Source organism: Dysidea avara, chromosome 14 (assembly GCF_963678975.1).
Source record: "Dysidea avara chromosome 14, odDysAvar1.4, whole genome shotgun sequence".
Taxonomy (NCBI): domain Eukaryota; kingdom Metazoa; phylum Porifera; class Demospongiae; order Dictyoceratida; family Dysideidae; genus Dysidea; species Dysidea avara.
In genome coordinates this window covers 1,986,223-2,003,877 of record NC_089285.1, presented here as the reverse complement: position 1 = coordinate 2,003,877, position 17,655 = coordinate 1,986,223, and the positions used below count along the sequence as shown (strand labels likewise).

Below are 17,655 nucleotides of genomic sequence, written 5' to 3'. Positions count from 1 at the left end.
GGCATGGGCCGGCATCATTATTATTATGTTATACATTAATGAATAATGGCTAGCTAACTCGGTGTATACGTAGCTGCAGATATTTTTAGATCTCTTGCAACATTGAACAAAAATTTAATTGTGATGGGTATAGACCTACACTATAGTTGCAATTGATCAATTGCACATATCAAATATTGCCATACCTCTTTTTCACAAACTTTGAACATCAAAGCTTTAATTTTTTTATCATTGCATTAACATCCCTGAATGAGTAAAGCTGCAAAAAATTTGCTACATTTTATAAGTAATTTATAGTTAATCAGTACCAGGAGATTCAGTTGAGTCTACCAGAACTGTTATAATTGTTTACTGACATGATTTTGTCTCAGCATTGGAGGTGTACAAGATCGAGGTACTCTAATAGAGCAGTCAGCTAACTACTCTAATAGAACATTCACTGGAAACATGTAGTTGGTTCTGTTATGGAATTTTTCCAAATCTGCCTGCACCTATACATACAATGAAGTGCAGTGGTCTGTTTAAAGGGCTTCAGTCATCAACTTGTGTAGTTAATATGTATGGCAATACTTAATTCAGGTACACAATTTCCATTGAAAGTGCTCTCAGATTCAATCTTGTATTGTTCAAATTTCAAAATTTTCCACTTTCAACATTATTATTCTAGCAAGCACCTATTCAGTGTTGTGCAATTGTGAGAGGGGTGCATCATGTATTTGGTTGTCTGTATCTACCCAAACTTTTCCATTAGCAAAATGCTTCAGAGAGCCATACCTATAATCTAAAGGCAGTATATAAAATATCTATGGGCAGAAAATATTATGAATTTTATGTGGAAATGTCTCCAAATTGCAGTATTTTAGCATCTATTTTTCACAATTTTCCTGGGGGGGGGCATGCCCCCAGACCCCCCTAGTTTCAGCATGCTTCGCATGCTGGGAAGTGTACTTCACACACCTCTACCCAAGAGATTAGTACCTTGAGTTAGCCCCCCCTTTTATAAATCTTAGATCCGCCCCTGCTTCAATAGACTCCATAGTAGCATTTGTGTCCAGCCATAGTTTGTGAAATGGGTCCTCTGTGCACATGCATCCAATTCAAATTTGACTATTCTAGGTACTAATAATACATATACCATATTAACCATCATTTATTTGAAGGTTGTCGGCAGTAACAATGCATTAATTACTTGATAAATTATGGCTTTTCAAATTGAAAGAAGTTGGCCCTTTCACAATTACAAGTCACATTAATTTTAGAAATTATTGAGAACCCAATGCAGTACAGTATAGCTAATATGTGACCGGCTCTGCGAAAACCTCTTATAATATTATATATATATATAGCCTTTCCAATTGCACAAATGTGACAACTCATAATTATATAATCTGACATATGAACAAGATATATATCAAATTGAAACTTGGCATGAACATAGCCCTTACATACTGCTATTAGCTGGAAAAGTTTCAAGTCTGTGGGTCAATTATATTAGAAGTTATGACTGTTCAAACTTGGAACTGTGGAAAGGCTATAAGACAGGTTTTCACAGAGCCGGTCACATATCTGTATGAATAACTATGTATATATATCAAGACTCACGGTAGTGAGTCGCGCGGCCAGTAAAGCAGAAACGCACGCCGCAGACAATAAATGACGTGACCGCTACGTGAGGATTTTACAAGAACGAACGTTGTCAAATTTGGCCTTCCTGTAATCCACCCGTCACTTATGCTATCCCTCTGAAACTCTGGAGTTGAACTCATCGTGTCACTAGTAACTACCACACAAGCAGTGAAGCAAATCCATGCCGATTGTTTCGTGATCGAGGTTGCCGACATCAAAGGGGAAGTTTCTTTTTTTTATCGCATGCGGTTAGACGCAACCGCAGGTGTATGCCTTGCGTTCCTTTGTGCATTCCGAACATTGATCGCCCTGTTATCGCTTCGGTATTCACTCAATCACCTCAAGATTCACATCATCGATTTCACCATACATGATTACCCTACAGTCGTGATTTCAGCACCAAACGAAGTTTCAGCCGTCCTCAGTCGACCTAGAGGCCAAATACAAATCCCAGATTGTTGTTTTCCGCAATACTCGCTTGGCATGTAGGGCAATGTGTCTTTAAACTGTTCTGAAAGTTTCGTTCAGATTGAAACATTTGTTTTCGAGAATGGCTAGTTTGAAATTTGAATTTAGTCGCCCCCACGTCATTTGCTGTCTAAGAATTTTACTCGGAATTTAAAGAATGACGCAGAGCACAACTGCGGTCACTGGGTATTGATGAACTGGCGCTCTATGTAGTTAATCAGTACATATAGCCACCAAGAAGTGTGCTGCCATAGATTATAGTCCATTAATCTATGGTGCTGCATACCATCCTTCGTTTTGAAATTAGTCGCCCCCACATAATTTGTCCTCTGAGGGCGCGGTTTAAAGAATGACACAAGAGTACAACTGCGGTTACCAGTTGTTGACACAAGCTGTGAGTATTTACCACATGTAGCTAGCTTAAAAGGAAGTGTGCAAAATCGCCTAATACAATTGTTACCATGCATTATTGCATTTTATAGCACCCCCACACAAAATTACACATGTAATTACAACATACAGAGGAGACACATGAATACCAAACACTTTTCACAACAATAATGTAAGAATTGTACAATAATGACTGTAATATAACTGCTATGCAAATGTTTTCCAGTGGCCCGCCATGGTAGCAAGTCTCACATGACGGCATGTATATTCATCCAAACACAATGGGAGTAACGAGTAAGTATGATGACAACAAGTTGGTATGACTCCATTTGTAGAATCCAGATGAGTGGGTGTGGCTCCAGTATGTCTAAACAGTTAACAAACATTCCTGTTATAAATACGTGCTAGAGTTGCAATATAATAGTATAGTAATTAAATGCAATAATACATAGTCTCCATTGCATCACTATCAAACGACACTAAGTGGAGGATATTGTTGCATCTCTAGTATGTACACTCTATCAGTACAACCTATCTTAATGGCCACTAGTATAGAAAGACAACCACTCTTGAAAAGCCAATTCCAATTGAGAATTTATACACTGTTACCTGCTGAATGAGTGAAGGTGGCAATAAACAAGTTCCACCGTAATTTATACACGTGATATGATCCTGTATATTCTGTCAGTGGATGAGATCCACTTGGCCAGGACAAAATGTGACTCAAGTGCCCTGGATGATCCATACTCAACTAACTTATGACCCAGTGGCACAATGGAACTGACTATTTATAGAGAATACAATTATATTTATTTCTAAGATGTGTGGATGTGTGGACACATTACAACACATTACATGTACATACAAGACATGCTACGTACTGTTTTAGCATTTCAAGTCACCACATTATACAAGTACTAGTCAACAATGCTTCATAGTGCCCGTCAGTAAACCTGAAGAAAAGTTACGAAAAATAAAAATTCACATAAGTACAATGAAACCTCATTAATATGGCAGGCTGTGGGACCAAAAAATTTGGCCTGAATAACAAGGTGGCCTTATTAATGAGGTCGTAAGTAATGCTTAGCTATATTTGGGACCTATTAGAGGTGGCCAATATAATGAGGTGGTCTTATTAAAGAGGTGGCCACTACGTGAGGTTTCACTGTACATATAGTTCACAATATTGTGAACAATATTAATGGTTAACAATATACACTGAAACCTGCAGGTCACTTCTTGTGGAAGATTGCTCTCTACACAAAATGACACATTCAGAGATTGTATTTAGATGGATGATACAGTAACGCATTGTGACTTCAATACTCGTGATGAGTCACTGCTAGGCAGCAACCATATACACGGCACTGCCACATCGCACTTGCTCGCGCACACAATTTTGCTAAAGATTTTACAAATTGATAATTAAGGGGTGTGGAAACTAGCTGTTTCGCTCGCAAGACTGTGTGGAAGCTGTTTCCCTTCTGTACAAGTGGCCACCAAGACAGGCCCACTGTGGATGAAAGCCAGGCATTAGATATTTGGTATTTCATGTATTGAAGACATTCTAGGGCTTCTGGTAGTCTCAAATCTCACCACAGTTTAACTCAGGCAGTGTTGTGGTCACCACTAAACTACTGGAATGCTGTGTTATGTTCATCTTATGCTTGGCTACTATATTGTAGAACTGAAATGGATACTCTGAAAAATATATCCTACGGATAATGACTTCATCACTTTCTTCATCAGGAGCTTATAAGGACCAATAGTGAAACTTTTTACACTTGGGGCTGACAGTCAACTGCCTATGTCTGAAGCAGTGCTTTTGGTGCTCTAACAGATTGGCTGCCCCCTTGCTGCCAGCACTCACTGTCTCATACGCTGTCATACACTAAATCTATCTCTATAGCCAGTTAGAACAGCATGCTTCTTACCTTTTTTTAAGGCCGCATAATGCAGCCACCTCTTTAAAAGGCAAGGTCAGAAAATTTTGTCCCTACGGCCTGAATAATGATCAGTTTTCACTGTACTATTAGTGATCAGAGGCGTAGCTAAGGGGGGGCATTAGCCTCCCCATCACCAAGTGTTTGTTGTTGTTTTTAACCTCCATCACAAGCTTACCGGTATTAAACCGACACGCAAATGACTAAATTATGTGCGCTACGCAGTATTGCCAGGGGTTGCTAGTGAATGCACACACAACATTCAACTCCAGATTCAACTCGTCCGTGAATCCATCGAATGAAAATATTAGAGGCACACTTCTATATTTAGCCTAGATTTCTCAGGTGATAGAGCATTTTTGAACCTAAGGAGTGACCCGCTCAAAGCTGACCTCGAAGGAGTCACAACTCACAAGTGACAAAGGAGACCAGATGACGCTACGAACCTACTGCCTACGAGGTGATGAAGTGTTAAATGTACCCGGCAAGATTATTTTCTCGGAGTTGATCACACTGGATCTTCGGCAGTGCAGCACTACAGTGGCATGCCAGTCAATTTTTTTTTACTTTGTCATCAGGCGGATCAGTAACAAGGTTACAAGTTCTGCTTGAACAAGACAGGTGTTAAACTGGGATTTCGTGCAATACGTGGCATTTGAATTTCGTCGGTTGAAGTGAGTGAACACGTAATCCTCTCCGCAGTGTGCTAGGACTGCAGCACAGGCCGTGGCTACTTGTATTTGCACTAAAAGTAACAAATGATTGTGGATGAATTTGTTGGAGTAGCTACAGTTGTGGCACGTGCGATGATGCTCGACGAATATACCTCCATTGATAAGTGATAAGCAATCAGTAGCTACTGGAATAGTTACGTAGCTAGTTTTGTATGCTGTAATAATACAACACCGTATGTTGGCTAGCCTGCCATTGGGTCATTAGTCCTTTATTTGCAATCATGAATGATTTTGAGCATTTTGTGGGGGCTTGCCTGCCCCTCCGTCACCTTCTGGCTAGCTACGCCCCTGTTAGTGATTAGTGATCATGGGGGATTATTTATTAAGATACTAAGATATACAAACACTACAACCTCTAAATATAGCAGTAATTTTTTACCCTGGTCCAATGTCTCGTAATAATCGTGACTTCGTGAGAGACTCTACTGTGACAAATACATGTTTATCATGATATGTGCTAATCGCCTTTTTACAATTAAGTTTTACAACACAAATACATGTATAGTTAAACTCACCAATTGCGACTAAATCCCTTCAACACGAAAAGACAAGTAATGAGACAACCTTGGAGACAACAGCCACACAAGCCTATTCTGGTGCGTTTATTTAGTAGTAATATAAATTTTAAAGGCATTTATTTACAACAGGACATAATTATGCGCCCCTCTATTGTCTCTGTACATACTTGCCTATTCTTTACTATTCTCATTTCATTTCACAAGATCTCTTGGCAGGGGCGTAGCTTCTTCACTTGAATTAGTCAATGCTTGAAGTAGATCGAGATACTCTAATAGAACAGTCACATTTCTACAAGTACCATATTTTTATATTGTAAAGTCTGTAAGTAGCTAGTAATTTAAACTATACAATCTGATGCTAAGCAGAAGTTGTAACTATGCTAAATATTGATTGCTGTGTTACAGCTGTTTTGTGACTGCTCTAATAGAGTATCTTGATCGTTTCAATGCAGTACAAGATGAAAGGCAAAGTGTTGTAAGGGTTTACTAGTTAAAATGGGTGTTAGTTGACTGCAGTTGCATGCCACTAACAGGGCCGTCCAGAGAAATTAGAGGGCCCAGGGAAAAGAGTTAAAGAGGGGCCCAGGGACAAGGAAGGGTCTAGATCCTGACTGCTCTATTAGGGTATATCGATCTTTCTTTAAACAGGTATTCAAGTGGCCCCTTTCGGGCTGTGGTAGGGGGAAAAATACCCCAGTTACCCCCAATGTGGGTGGCCCTGGCCACTAAAATTACAGTTATATTTTAATATTCTGTCACTGTAATCTGGGGTTTCTGTCAAAACCATGGAAACTCACCTACTGTTATCAACAGTGCATTGCTTATTCTAACAAAAAGTATTGAAATCCCATCCAAAAAAGTGCGCGTCCAAGTAAAGCAGAGTTAACTGCAACAAAAAGTAATGATATCATAATGCGGCCATGTGCGAGGTGTGCAAGTTGAAAAATTAATATTAGCTAATCAGATAATACAATGTTATTGTTAAAGTGTTAATGAGAACTATGTGATGCTGCTAGTTTTTAAGTGTGTGAGCATCTTCATGAATGCCACATAAATTTAATTCTCAATAAAGCAATGTGTATAGATTCTCTGATATTAATAAATAGTTTGAGTTTGGCCGCCTTTCCTGTATACAGCAATGCTACTAACAAAGGAAAGGTGGCCAAACTTAAACTATTTATTACTATCAGAGAATCTATACACATTGCTTTATTGAGAATTAAATTTATGTGGCATTTATGAAGATGCTCACACACTTAAAAACTAGCAGCATCACATAGTTCTCATTAACACTTTAGCAATAACATTGTATTATCTGATTAGCTAATATTAATTTTACAACTTGCACACCTCGCACATGGCCGCATTATGATATCATTACATTTTGTCGCAGTTAACTCTGCTTTACTTGGATGCGCAATTTTTTTACAGCTATAAGCTGTTTTTGGATGGGATATATTATACATAAAAATTATTTAGTCTCACTCTATGTGTACATGCAGTAGTCCTTCAATAATCACAAAATAATTTGAAAATTATCCACTGCACTTGTACTCGTAGTAGTTCCCAGAAATCATAGGAGTAGGGCTATATATTATAAAGCTTCACATTTTGTCTAGAGGGATGCTAAAACTCATCAATTGTACTGTCCTCAGTTCAATTGCAAGTTTTTGTATAATTAATGCATGTTATGAGCATGTGGCCATGGGTAGCAATATTTCATGCTTCTGATCCAACAGTACTGATTTTGTACAAAGTGTACAAATAATTTAGTTTCCAGTAAACCTGCACATCAGTGAACTGTGTACATAGCTACTGCATTGTGTGAAGTGGTCAATTGCATTTACAGATACATGAGCATACACTGGATATATACCTCGGCCATTAACATTAACAATAGGATACAATCATGCCCAGTTGATCAGAGCATACATTTTAAATTACTATTGAAAAACAAAAATTATTGTAGGTTGCTACAAATTGTGCGTAAGCAAGGTTTTTTTAGTTTACGGTTGGTGCAATATCGGCATTCACCGCATGCAGTAGATTTGCATCCTTCACACTGCTTACAGCGAACCCTCCGTTTTCTTGGTTTAGCCAGAATCACTAAGGTTAACAGATTACAACATAATATAAAAAGACTACAGTGGCTGCCTTACCCGCTTCGGTAGCTGACCCATTCACTACAGTGGTCAACCCATTAACACTCATCACTACAGTAAAATTGATAGTTTGCAAATGAAAATAAATTAATGCTCTTACTTCCGCCACTGGTTGATCCATTAACACTCGTCACTAAAATAAAATTTATATTTTACACATGAAATTATGTTGCCGTTCTTACTTCCTCCAGTGGCCAACCCATTAATACTCGTCGCTACAATAAAATTTAAAATTTACACATGAAATTATTTTGCCGTTCCTACTCATCGCTACAATAAAATTTGTATTTTACACATAAAATTATGTTGCCGTTCTTACTTCCTCCAGTGGCCAACCCATTAACACTCGTCACTACAATAAAATTTATATTTTACACATGAAATTATTTTGCCATTCTTACTTCCTCCAGTGGCCAACCCATTAACACTCGTCACTACAATAAAATTTATATTTTACACATGAAATTATTTTGCCGTTCTTACTTCCTCCAGTGGCCAACCCATTAACACTTGTCGCTACAATATAATTTTGTACTCTACAAATGAAAATAAATTAATGCTCTTACTTCTGCCACTGGTTGATCCATTAACACTCGTCGCTACAATAAAATTTATATTTTACACATGAAATTATTTTGCCATTCTTACTTCCTCCAGTGGCCAACCCATTAACACTCGTTGCTACAATAAAATTTGTATTTTACACATAAAATTATGTTGCCATTCTTACTTCCTCCAGCGGCCAACCCATTAACACTCGTCACTACAATAAAATTTGTACTCTACAAATGAAAATAAGTTAATGCTCTTACTTCTGCCACTGGTTGATCCATTAACACTCGTCACTACAATAAAGTGTTATATGTGTATACAGCTCACATCATCAGTACACCACGTTAACACATACTTTCACTATAATATTTTCGAACGTATGCCTTCCACAACTTCTTTACAGTGTCTTTTTTCTTCAAAAATTCAATCCCCACCCCATCAGTCCCATATGTATACCATGTTCTTCTCTTAGCATTCCGCTTGTGCATTACAATGGCAATGTTATATCCATTGTAATGCAGCTGCTGTACCTGCAAGTGTACAATATTAACATGTTATGGTCTTAAATATTGGGTTTGTCATATCATTAATCATACCACATAATTGCATGTATTTAGAAGTTTATGCTGAAACAACAAGAAAAAGAATCTTCAAGGTCTGAAGCCCTAAGTTCCACAACAGCCCCAACACCATTAGGTGAAACAAGGACAGTTGGGCATTCGCTTACCCAGTTGGCACCAGGTCCCCATTATGCAACTGGGTAGACTGGAGCAGAATTTCTTGCTCAAGGAAACAAAAACAACAACATCAACTACGCAGTGACTGGAACCCTTGGATACCAGGCCGATGCTCCAACTACTTACGTAGCTATGCTAACTCACGCACAAACACGTATACCACAAGCACAGAAGCATGCATGTATACACATGCACACACAAATACACACGAAGGTAAAACAAGCAAAGCAAAGCTTACTGCACAAAAACATACAGTATATCTTCACAGCGAGACAGCACTGGCATGCCTGTGCAGTGTGCACCAATCAGGTGCTTATATAAGTCTGGTGCAGCCAAATCCTTCCGGGATGGCTGCAGGCCTAGTAGCCAGCAGGAGGATTGTTTAACAGTACACACATGCAAACACACAACACTATGAATAAAAAAATGCTTTACGTAGTTGCCCATTTAATAAAGCAAGTTGCAGCTATACATATTATTTATACTATGTACCTTCTCCTTCAGAAGCTTCCATGTGTTGGAAGGGTGCTTCCTGTATTGCTTGTCAGGGGGCAGTGGCGCACTCCTCTTCTTTTCAAACGTTCTGTTGCATACTTTGCACTTTTGGCAACGTATGTAATACTGCGTCCGACATACACATCGCTTCAGAAGTGATGCTGCAATCAAACAAATCTCACATTAATACATACGGTATACTGCATAACAATACACGAGTGCAACATTGCACTTGACCAAGAGTCCATAATACTCCCTACAATGGACTCAATAAATAAAAGTAGAAAAGATTAAATCTTCAACTGTTGTACATATGGTCATACCTATGTACCAGAAATAATGGATTCACCTGTAGACTATTCAGGTACCTACGAAAGAGTCAATCCTGGCAAATCATCCTAGGGGGATGTGAGTAATACAGGAGGGAATAGTACGCTTAAGGTCCAGAGAATGAAGTTCCACCAATTAAGGTGTACCTGACACACACCTGGACCTGGATAGCAGACCACCATACGGTGATGTCCAACAGGACATCAACTTATGTAACACACACACACACCCACACACACACACACTACACACACACGCGCATACACACGCACATGCACATACTACACACGCATGCACACGTGACATACACACAGAGCAAAGTAAAGCCCATGGCAGCTGTGTGAAAGACAGCTATTGTTGCCCAGTGAAGTCTCACTGAGAGAAGTTGCAGAACCCAAGCTTCCACAATGACCTCAACACCACTAAGCAACACAAGGACAGTTGGGCATTTGTTTTGCCAGTAAATACCAGGTATCCATTCATGTTACACCTGGGTGGGGTGCTTCCCCACACCCACCCAACACACAGACACACACAGAGTACACATACAGACTATACACACATGCTACACACAAAAGCCTCCAATCTTTTGATACATTTAAAAAATTCCCACAGGAGAGGGGCATGCTCTAACTAGAACATGATTGTCAAGAATGCTTAACTACCCCTAAATGCATTCAACCTAGGTAAATTATAAAAAAATTTAAAATGTTTATTTATCTTTGCTACTCCCTCTGCTAGCAACTTGCTGGTATTCTCCCCCTCCCAAGTGTATAAACACTGACAGTACTTGATAAACTGATGAACTCTTGTTGAGGGTGGGAGTAAGATTTATTTGATAAAGCATTTAGGTGCAAAACCACAAACATCCTACAGTACTTACTATTTACTTCAACCTGTGGTCCTTCCTCAATGTCACTTGATTCGATGTCACTTAACTGTGGAGGTAAAGAACAACATATTAATTGATTGACCTTGCTGTTTCAGTGGTAGAATTGAAACCATGTCACATAGGTATGGTTACTAGTAGCAGATATGCACAAGTACTTTTTGTACGGCTTGATACATCATACATAAGCAGATATGGTATTGCTATAACTATTATTGCTATAACTATTACAATAGCTAAATGAACTATTATAAAATTATGCATAACAGACCAAAAGCCGGCTTATGGATGTATATCTGGTTTCCTGAAAGTGCTTTTCATCTGAGGTATCAATAATGCCACTATACTATACTATACATGAAAATAGTAATTTTGCCAAGACTGTTTGGAGACCCTTAGTGTACCCTATGACCGATGCTGGTGTACTGTTGTCTTGATATCTCAATAATAAAATAAGTATATATCATTATCACATCAAGCCGTACAAGTATCACAATAATCGTGTTATTGTAACCATTCTGATTTAACGCTAAAGTATTCATATAATATTATATGACGGGTACTTCAGTCCAAACTATGAAAAACACACCTGGATCCAATTAAACCCTCTTAGGCACTGCAAACTAGACTACAGGGGTATAATTGAATTAAATGTGAGAATCTGGACTACATGAATCTGGATAAACATACTCCATTGGTGCAAGTGAAGATTTTAATCTGTTAGTTGTTTATATAAGCACTCACAGTACCACTCAGAGCTTCACACCGTATTACCAGGTTCAAAATCACTTATAAAATAAGGTATGAAGTTACAGACACATCGCGTGTTTCATTCAACATTACAGCTGTAGTTGTCCCTTCAAAAATGAAGCCATGCTTGAGATGAAACATTGGATAGTTTGTTGATACTTGTGGTGTCAATACAATATTAGACTATACAGGTATATAGTTTTATGTAAACAGTAACCATAGCAACACATAAGACTGAAGAGTGTCAAGACACAGCATTTGGCTTATCTAGTGTTGTATTTTAATACCTAACACAGCAAATGGCCAAGCTATTTTATCAGTTTTTACTGCATACTAGCTAGAGTCACCATGTCTTAAAGCTGCTAGCACTCTATATTTAGAAGCATGCTTACAAGGCTACTGTTAGTTGAAATCGGCATATGTATATATGTGACCGGATTTGAAATAATCCGGCTTCCATGCACACAAAATGAAACTTACGTTTTTACCAGAAACTGATTGCTGGGCTAATACACTATCATATTCCACTCTGTCCTTTCTTCAGAACTGGCAAGTCTGATTTCTGTAGCAACTTTTATCCGACCCTGTCAAAGTCACGAGTGGAGGTTTGGCGCCATTCAATGGCCATGGCTTTATTACAATGTGATGTACTGAGCTGGGATGTCTCAGTGAGCTCGCCAGTAGTATTCCCTTTCAAGTTGGAGTGGCCTGAGTGTATGGGTGGTCCATGGAGGGCTTAAATTGGGCCTTTGGGTTCCACTCATCTTCCAGCTTCGTTCTATACTCCTATATTAAGCCCACCCACCACCTGTGATATTATTATTCGCTCGAAAAAAAAGCTGCCAAAAACAGGGCATATTTTGGGTATCAGAAAGTTCTACACCCACACAGTGATAGCTAATAAATAGATGAACAATTAGTGCAAATTTTGTTTACACAACTTTAAACACTGGGAAGTCACAACACATTGATTACTTAAAGCGTCAAAGCCGGGTTTTGTCAAATCCAGTCACATATGTACATTGTCACCAAGCTTGCCATTGTTGTGTAAATTCTTAGTTGCAATTACTGGTGAAGAGGAGAGAATTAACAGCGATGATTGCTGATCATGTTAATACTATAAACACAACTTCGATGGCCTTATTAGTAGGAATGTTGGATTTACTATTCTATAGCGTATTTGTATCCACTGCTTCACAACAGATGCAAATGACTCCCAGTTGTTCTATTCACTCCTAAACCAAAACCATTGTAACATGCATTAATGGTCAAGTGATTTATTAATTAAGTTAATTATATAATTATCCCATTCACTACTGAATTTCCCGGCAGACTATACAGGTCTTGCCGAATTGCCCAGTATAACACTACCTGTACGCTAAACTACTTAGTAACCACCCCTCGAAAATTTTGCTATAGACTTACATACTCAGCCATATTGTTTATGTTTACACAACACAAACCGCAAAGTAATTACAACACAACAAAGACGAAAAAAACAATATAAACAGCACGTACAAACAGTCAGTTACTATAACAGTCTATTAAACAGTTCTACATCGTCTGCTTACTGAGCGATGGTCTCCCTGGCTGGTTTTATCAAGATTTAGCTCAACAACCTCATTGCGCATGCATATATGCACACATGCACATCACGCCACATTCTTGTAAAACCATCGACTGTCTTCTTCAGCTATTGTAACACATTAGAAACGATTAAGGTGGCTTGGAACAGTTTTCATAAGGTTTCAACAGTGTTATGCAAGCAATCACATTAGCTATGAGGCTTAAATATAATCATTACTCAGTCGAACCGCAGCCGTAACAATCCGCACAAATTTAGTTGCAGTGTTGTGGCGCGCGTTTGCGTAAAATGGCGATTGGAACAACATCGAGTAAAGTGAAAATACTAAATGTTTTCGGAGTGTCTTCGTAATAAATGTGCGTTTTGAATATTCTTTATAATGTGGTTAGTCATTTGTGCTTTTTTTTCTCACAGCTCACGCCTATTACTGAATGTGCTAAACGTTCATTTAATGGCGAAGAAACGCAGCAAGGGAAAGAACTCTTGTATTGATATATAAGGTAACGAGGATAATAAGTTTTGTTAACTGTATCGGTTCTTTATTACATCAGCTAACTATGACCCAAATATGAAACAAGTGATGTGTGTTAAACAGAATTGTACCTGGTTATAATAAGAGTACTGAGTATGGATATAAATTTGTGAAGCTAGATTGTTGTATGTACAGTTACAATTTTATAAAATACTTGGGGACTCAAATAAAATATCTGTGATCACTTCAGTTTCTATATCTTCACATTCTTCAGAACTAGATTCACTGTCTGTTATGTCACCGCTATCATCTGAACTGTCATCTTCATCAATTGTATCTCGACTAATATTTTGTTGACAATTTGATGTTGAATCTGTTGATGGTAAATTTGTACAGCCTCTACATTCACAACCAAGTCCACAGTGGTTGGACTTCTTCCTGCAGCCACAGTTGTTGGTTGCACACCCTTTCTACAACTACATCTTTTGTTAAGAAATTAATGGTTCCTCTAATCTATTGAAACACATAATATAATAACGGAATGTTTTACAAGAAACTAAGAGAGTTACTGATAAATAAACTACCAATAAGAGCTTGCAAGCAGCAAAATAGCTACATAACTACTTACCTTGCTCATCACATCTGTATCCTCCCAGTCAATGCCATAAGTCTCACCATCTTTAGTCCAACCACTATGCTCTGGAGGTAGTAGAGAAGTGTACATGTCTGAGTGTATGGATCTCTGCCACATCTGGTGTACCCAACATGAACGAAGCCAATGTCGCCAAAGTGAAGTATATGTTGGGACTCGTTCCTCTTCATTTAGTATTCTGTTACTCACAGTCTTTCTGATTTTCTGCAACCAGCATTGATGTCTCTCTTGCAATGGTAGACTACTGTCTATTGAATTATACAATTGCAAAGGTGTGGAATGTCCGTAATTAGAATTTATGTGCTTTTTAAAATAACAACTCCCTATTAGTCGTATAAACGATAAAAATCCAGTCTCCTGATCTGAAGGATTTGTTTGGGATAGATTGCCAATGTAGTGGCTGCCAGAAATGAAATTGGCGTACTGTAAAAAAATATTCAGTATAGTAGCCTTCCCAAATGATTTTATATATGAAATGTAATCAAATCCACTGCAAATGTACAAGCACTGCATAATTAACATGAGATCTTCCCTTGGTAGTGTATACAGGTCTGGGTCTGTACAAAGGGCTCTCTGAAGATGTTTAAGTATTAGATACTTTTTAACTGTAGCATGATGAACGTTAAATTGGACAATATATTCTTTATTGTCAGGTACACTCAACCCTATTTGGTACACATCAGTGTCAGGTGAATATATGACGACTCTCATCGCAGCTGTCTGGGTGGCATGACGCCAGATCCTATTGTCTGCCTCCAGGGCATTGGAGCTATAAGATGATGCTCTCTCTGGCAGCTCACCGGCAGTAATAAACCATGTACTATCAGGAGAAAAACACCCAGCAATGATCATGCGTTGTTCACCCCAAAGTAAGAATTGCCCTGACCTCAACAAGTACAATCCAAGAACTTCTACTATAGCTCTCTTACAAGTTGGACAATCCAGAAACTCACTCCATCTTCCTTGAGGAATTGATGATTCAACGTTAAATAGGTAATGTTCATGTTTGTATGCTTTCTTACTGCTGTGTCGTTTCAATTGTTTTGGATTAAAAATTTGTTTTCAGGGGTTATCAAACACTAGGTGAACTTCTGATGCCCCTAGTCTAAAGTACTCCAACACATACTGATCAAACAAAAGCTTGCCGTATTCTGAAACAGTAGTTGTCCTCCTAAGTGGTCTTGTGTTTATCATAAACATTGCATCGATGATAACGGCTTGTGGCACCCAGATTAGGGAACTCACTACTATGTTTAGCTCTTCGTAACGATGCTGTAATTTATCTGTCCAATTGCTTTTGTTAGATTTGTGGGGACACCCATTTTCATCTGCCAATGCTCGTGGTAGTACGGAGTACTGTTCTTCTCCTAAATCACAACTTCCATTCTCAGCACACCATTGTAAATGACGCCGTAGGCACTTTATGGTCTGCTTATCTTCTCGTTCTTGTGGTGACTCTTCCTTTTTGTTCTTATACTGGACATAGTTAACAACTTCTGACGTCGAAGCGGAACATTTAAGTGACTTTGCCTTATTATCCTAGTATTTATATACTGCTTAAACGCCTGTTGTCCTATTTCTCGAAAAGACAGCACATTTATAGTTTGTTCGGGGGTGGCTACTTGACCACTAAACACATTCAGAAGCCCCCTGTTTTCATCTTGTACATTAAAAAGCTTGCTGGTGTCAATTTCAGAGCACATTTTTTGAATGTTTTCTTCAGTGCGTTGAGTTGATGGTGAGTCATCTTTAATTGTGTTGCATAGAATGATTTCAGATCTCTCAGGAAACAGCACTTCAATTAGATTCTTGAAGGCTTTAATACGACAGTTTAAAAATAGAGAAGTTTTCTGTAGATATGAATGTGTTGGGTGCACTACAGCAGTTTTCATGTCTTTATTGATTAACATTTCGTGCGCTTCATCTAATGCCACGGAGTGGTACCTTTTCCCTGTAATGCTTACAGTGAAGCCTCCTGCTTCCAAACACTTGAGAATACTAGCTGGATACTGTTTAAGATCAGCCAAGTGACTTGGAATGATCCTTTCATAAGTGACCCGGTCAAATGCAGCGAAGATAGGAGCCATTCGTTTCAAACTTGACAATCTAAGCCTCCAGTTGCTACCCCGAATCGCAAGAAATAAGGTTATGTAACAGTAACAGTTGCTAAATACAAAATTTACCCACAGATTCCACACTGAATCTCTGTCTGCCATCTGATTAACATAACTCATAAAGCCAGTAAGAGCATCTGTGTCCTGTAACAATCCACATACCCTCTCTGTCAAATAATGTGGTGACCGAGACTCATTGAGTGCAACTGCTAAAATACTTCGAACATTATCAATAAGGTTGGCTGGATTGGATTGGGTGATGTATGTGTGCACCATTGCTCGGTATATGGCTTCCCATACTTGCAGAAGAAACAGGTGGGTTCTTTTAAAGTTACTGCAAGATTCTAGTGATTGTAAAGTGGCACTCCGAAATCCACAACTCTTCGCTAGTTCTCTGAGGCCAGCATTATAATAAACCTTTATAAGAATTGGTTGGAAATTTTTCAGTATGTGCCAATCTCCCGGAAAGATGATCAACTTCTCTAAGGCTACACCATACTGCCTTTTAATGTTCATCAAGTGCTGGTAAGTCTTGCCATCGCCAACAAGTACAACCCATCCATCCTGTTCTTTGGTATCAAACCTCTCAAGCAAGTCTTCAGCTACTGTACTCATAGTCTCATCACTATCAGGATTCTCATTGATAAGTTTCATGTAGTGAATCTGTGATGGTTGTACTGTCTCACAACATTTGTCATTCAAAAAAATTTCTCATGTCACTTAAGTTGCAGTGAAAATCCTGGTAGTGGTGAATGGTGTATTTAAGTAAGATGTAAGAAAAAAGCTCCCTACCGATTGGCAAATGTTCATCAGCTTCTTCTTTGCTCTCCTCAAAATCTACCATTGCCAGTGGCTTAGGGTATAGAATGCACATTTGGAGACAGTTTGCATGTCTGGTAAGTTGTCTGATGCGCCATGTAGGTCATCTGATATTGAAATGCTGCAAGAAAGAGGTAAGGCTGGTGTGCATATCTGCTCTTCATTATTAAAACAGATTTTATTATTAGGGTTAGGTTGAACAATCTGAACAGTTGTTCCATGGTAGCTACGATGCTGGTTGCCACAGTAGACCACTGAGTAACTCTGCAGCATGTCAAAATTGTCTACTGAGGCAATTGTAAAGGCTGAAGGAGACAGGTCATCCCATAGATATCGCTTCCGTTGTTCTGCAGCATGGTAAGTAACAAATCGATCATGAGTGTCAGGTGAGCTGGTGCATCCAAGTTTGTTAAGTATCT

General features: G+C 38.6%; 1 protein-coding gene and 2 long non-coding RNA genes across 5 annotated transcripts; 1 reads left to right on the top strand and 2 right to left on the bottom strand.

Moving 5' to 3' along the window:
* Positions 1-2,547: 2,547 nt before the first annotated feature.
* On the bottom strand, positions 2,548-3,397 carry LOC136244605 (uncharacterized). Its single transcript, XR_010695460.1, has 2 exons — positions 3,366-3,397; positions 2,548-2,851 (listed from the first exon to the last, which is right to left on the bottom strand). It is a non-coding gene; the product is annotated as an uncharacterized lncRNA (long non-coding RNA).
* A 4,212-nt stretch (positions 3,398-7,609) lies between these two features.
* Positions 7,610-8,887, bottom strand: LOC136243871 (jmjC domain-containing histone demethylation protein 1-like). 3 transcript variants are annotated; one of them, XM_066035425.1, is made up of 7 exons: positions 8,749-8,887; positions 8,654-8,686; positions 8,243-8,275; positions 8,161-8,193; positions 7,942-7,974; positions 7,839-7,892; positions 7,610-7,785 (listed from the first exon to the last, which is right to left on the bottom strand). In XM_066035425.1, the coding sequence occupies exons 1-7, from the start codon at positions 8,879-8,881 to the stop codon at positions 7,640-7,642; spliced, it is 465 nt and encodes a 154-aa protein (XP_065891497.1). In that variant the 5' UTR covers positions 8,882-8,887; the 3' UTR covers positions 7,610-7,639. The 3 variants fall into 3 exon arrangements, 1 of the variants encoding a protein (XP_065891497.1); XR_010695004.1 differs by lacking the exons at positions 8,161-8,193; positions 8,243-8,275; positions 8,654-8,686; positions 8,749-8,887 and adding an exon at positions 8,490-8,522; XR_010695003.1 differs by lacking the exons at positions 8,161-8,193; positions 8,243-8,275; positions 8,654-8,686; positions 8,749-8,887 and adding an exon at positions 8,024-8,106.
* A 4,706-nt stretch (positions 8,888-13,593) lies between these two features.
* LOC136244970 (uncharacterized) lies at positions 13,594-15,325 on the top strand. The gene is made up of 3 exons (XR_010695676.1): positions 13,594-13,679; positions 14,957-15,172; positions 15,224-15,325. It is a non-coding gene; the product is annotated as an uncharacterized lncRNA (long non-coding RNA).
* Positions 15,326-17,655: the final 2,330 nt, after the last annotated feature.

Coding starts and splice junctions, on each gene's coding strand:
- LOC136243871 (XM_066035425.1), bottom strand. CDS start 8,881: ATGCACAAGCGGAATGCTAAGAGAAGAACATGGTATACATATGGGACT. Junction 8,194..8,242: donor TGGGTTGGCCACTGGAGGAA/GTAAGAATGGCA, acceptor ATTTTATTGTAG/TGACGAGTGTTAATGGGTTG. Junction 7,786..7,838: donor TGGGTCAGCTACCGAAGCGG/GTAAGGCAGCCA, acceptor TGTTAACCTTAG/TGATTCTGGCTAAACCAAGA.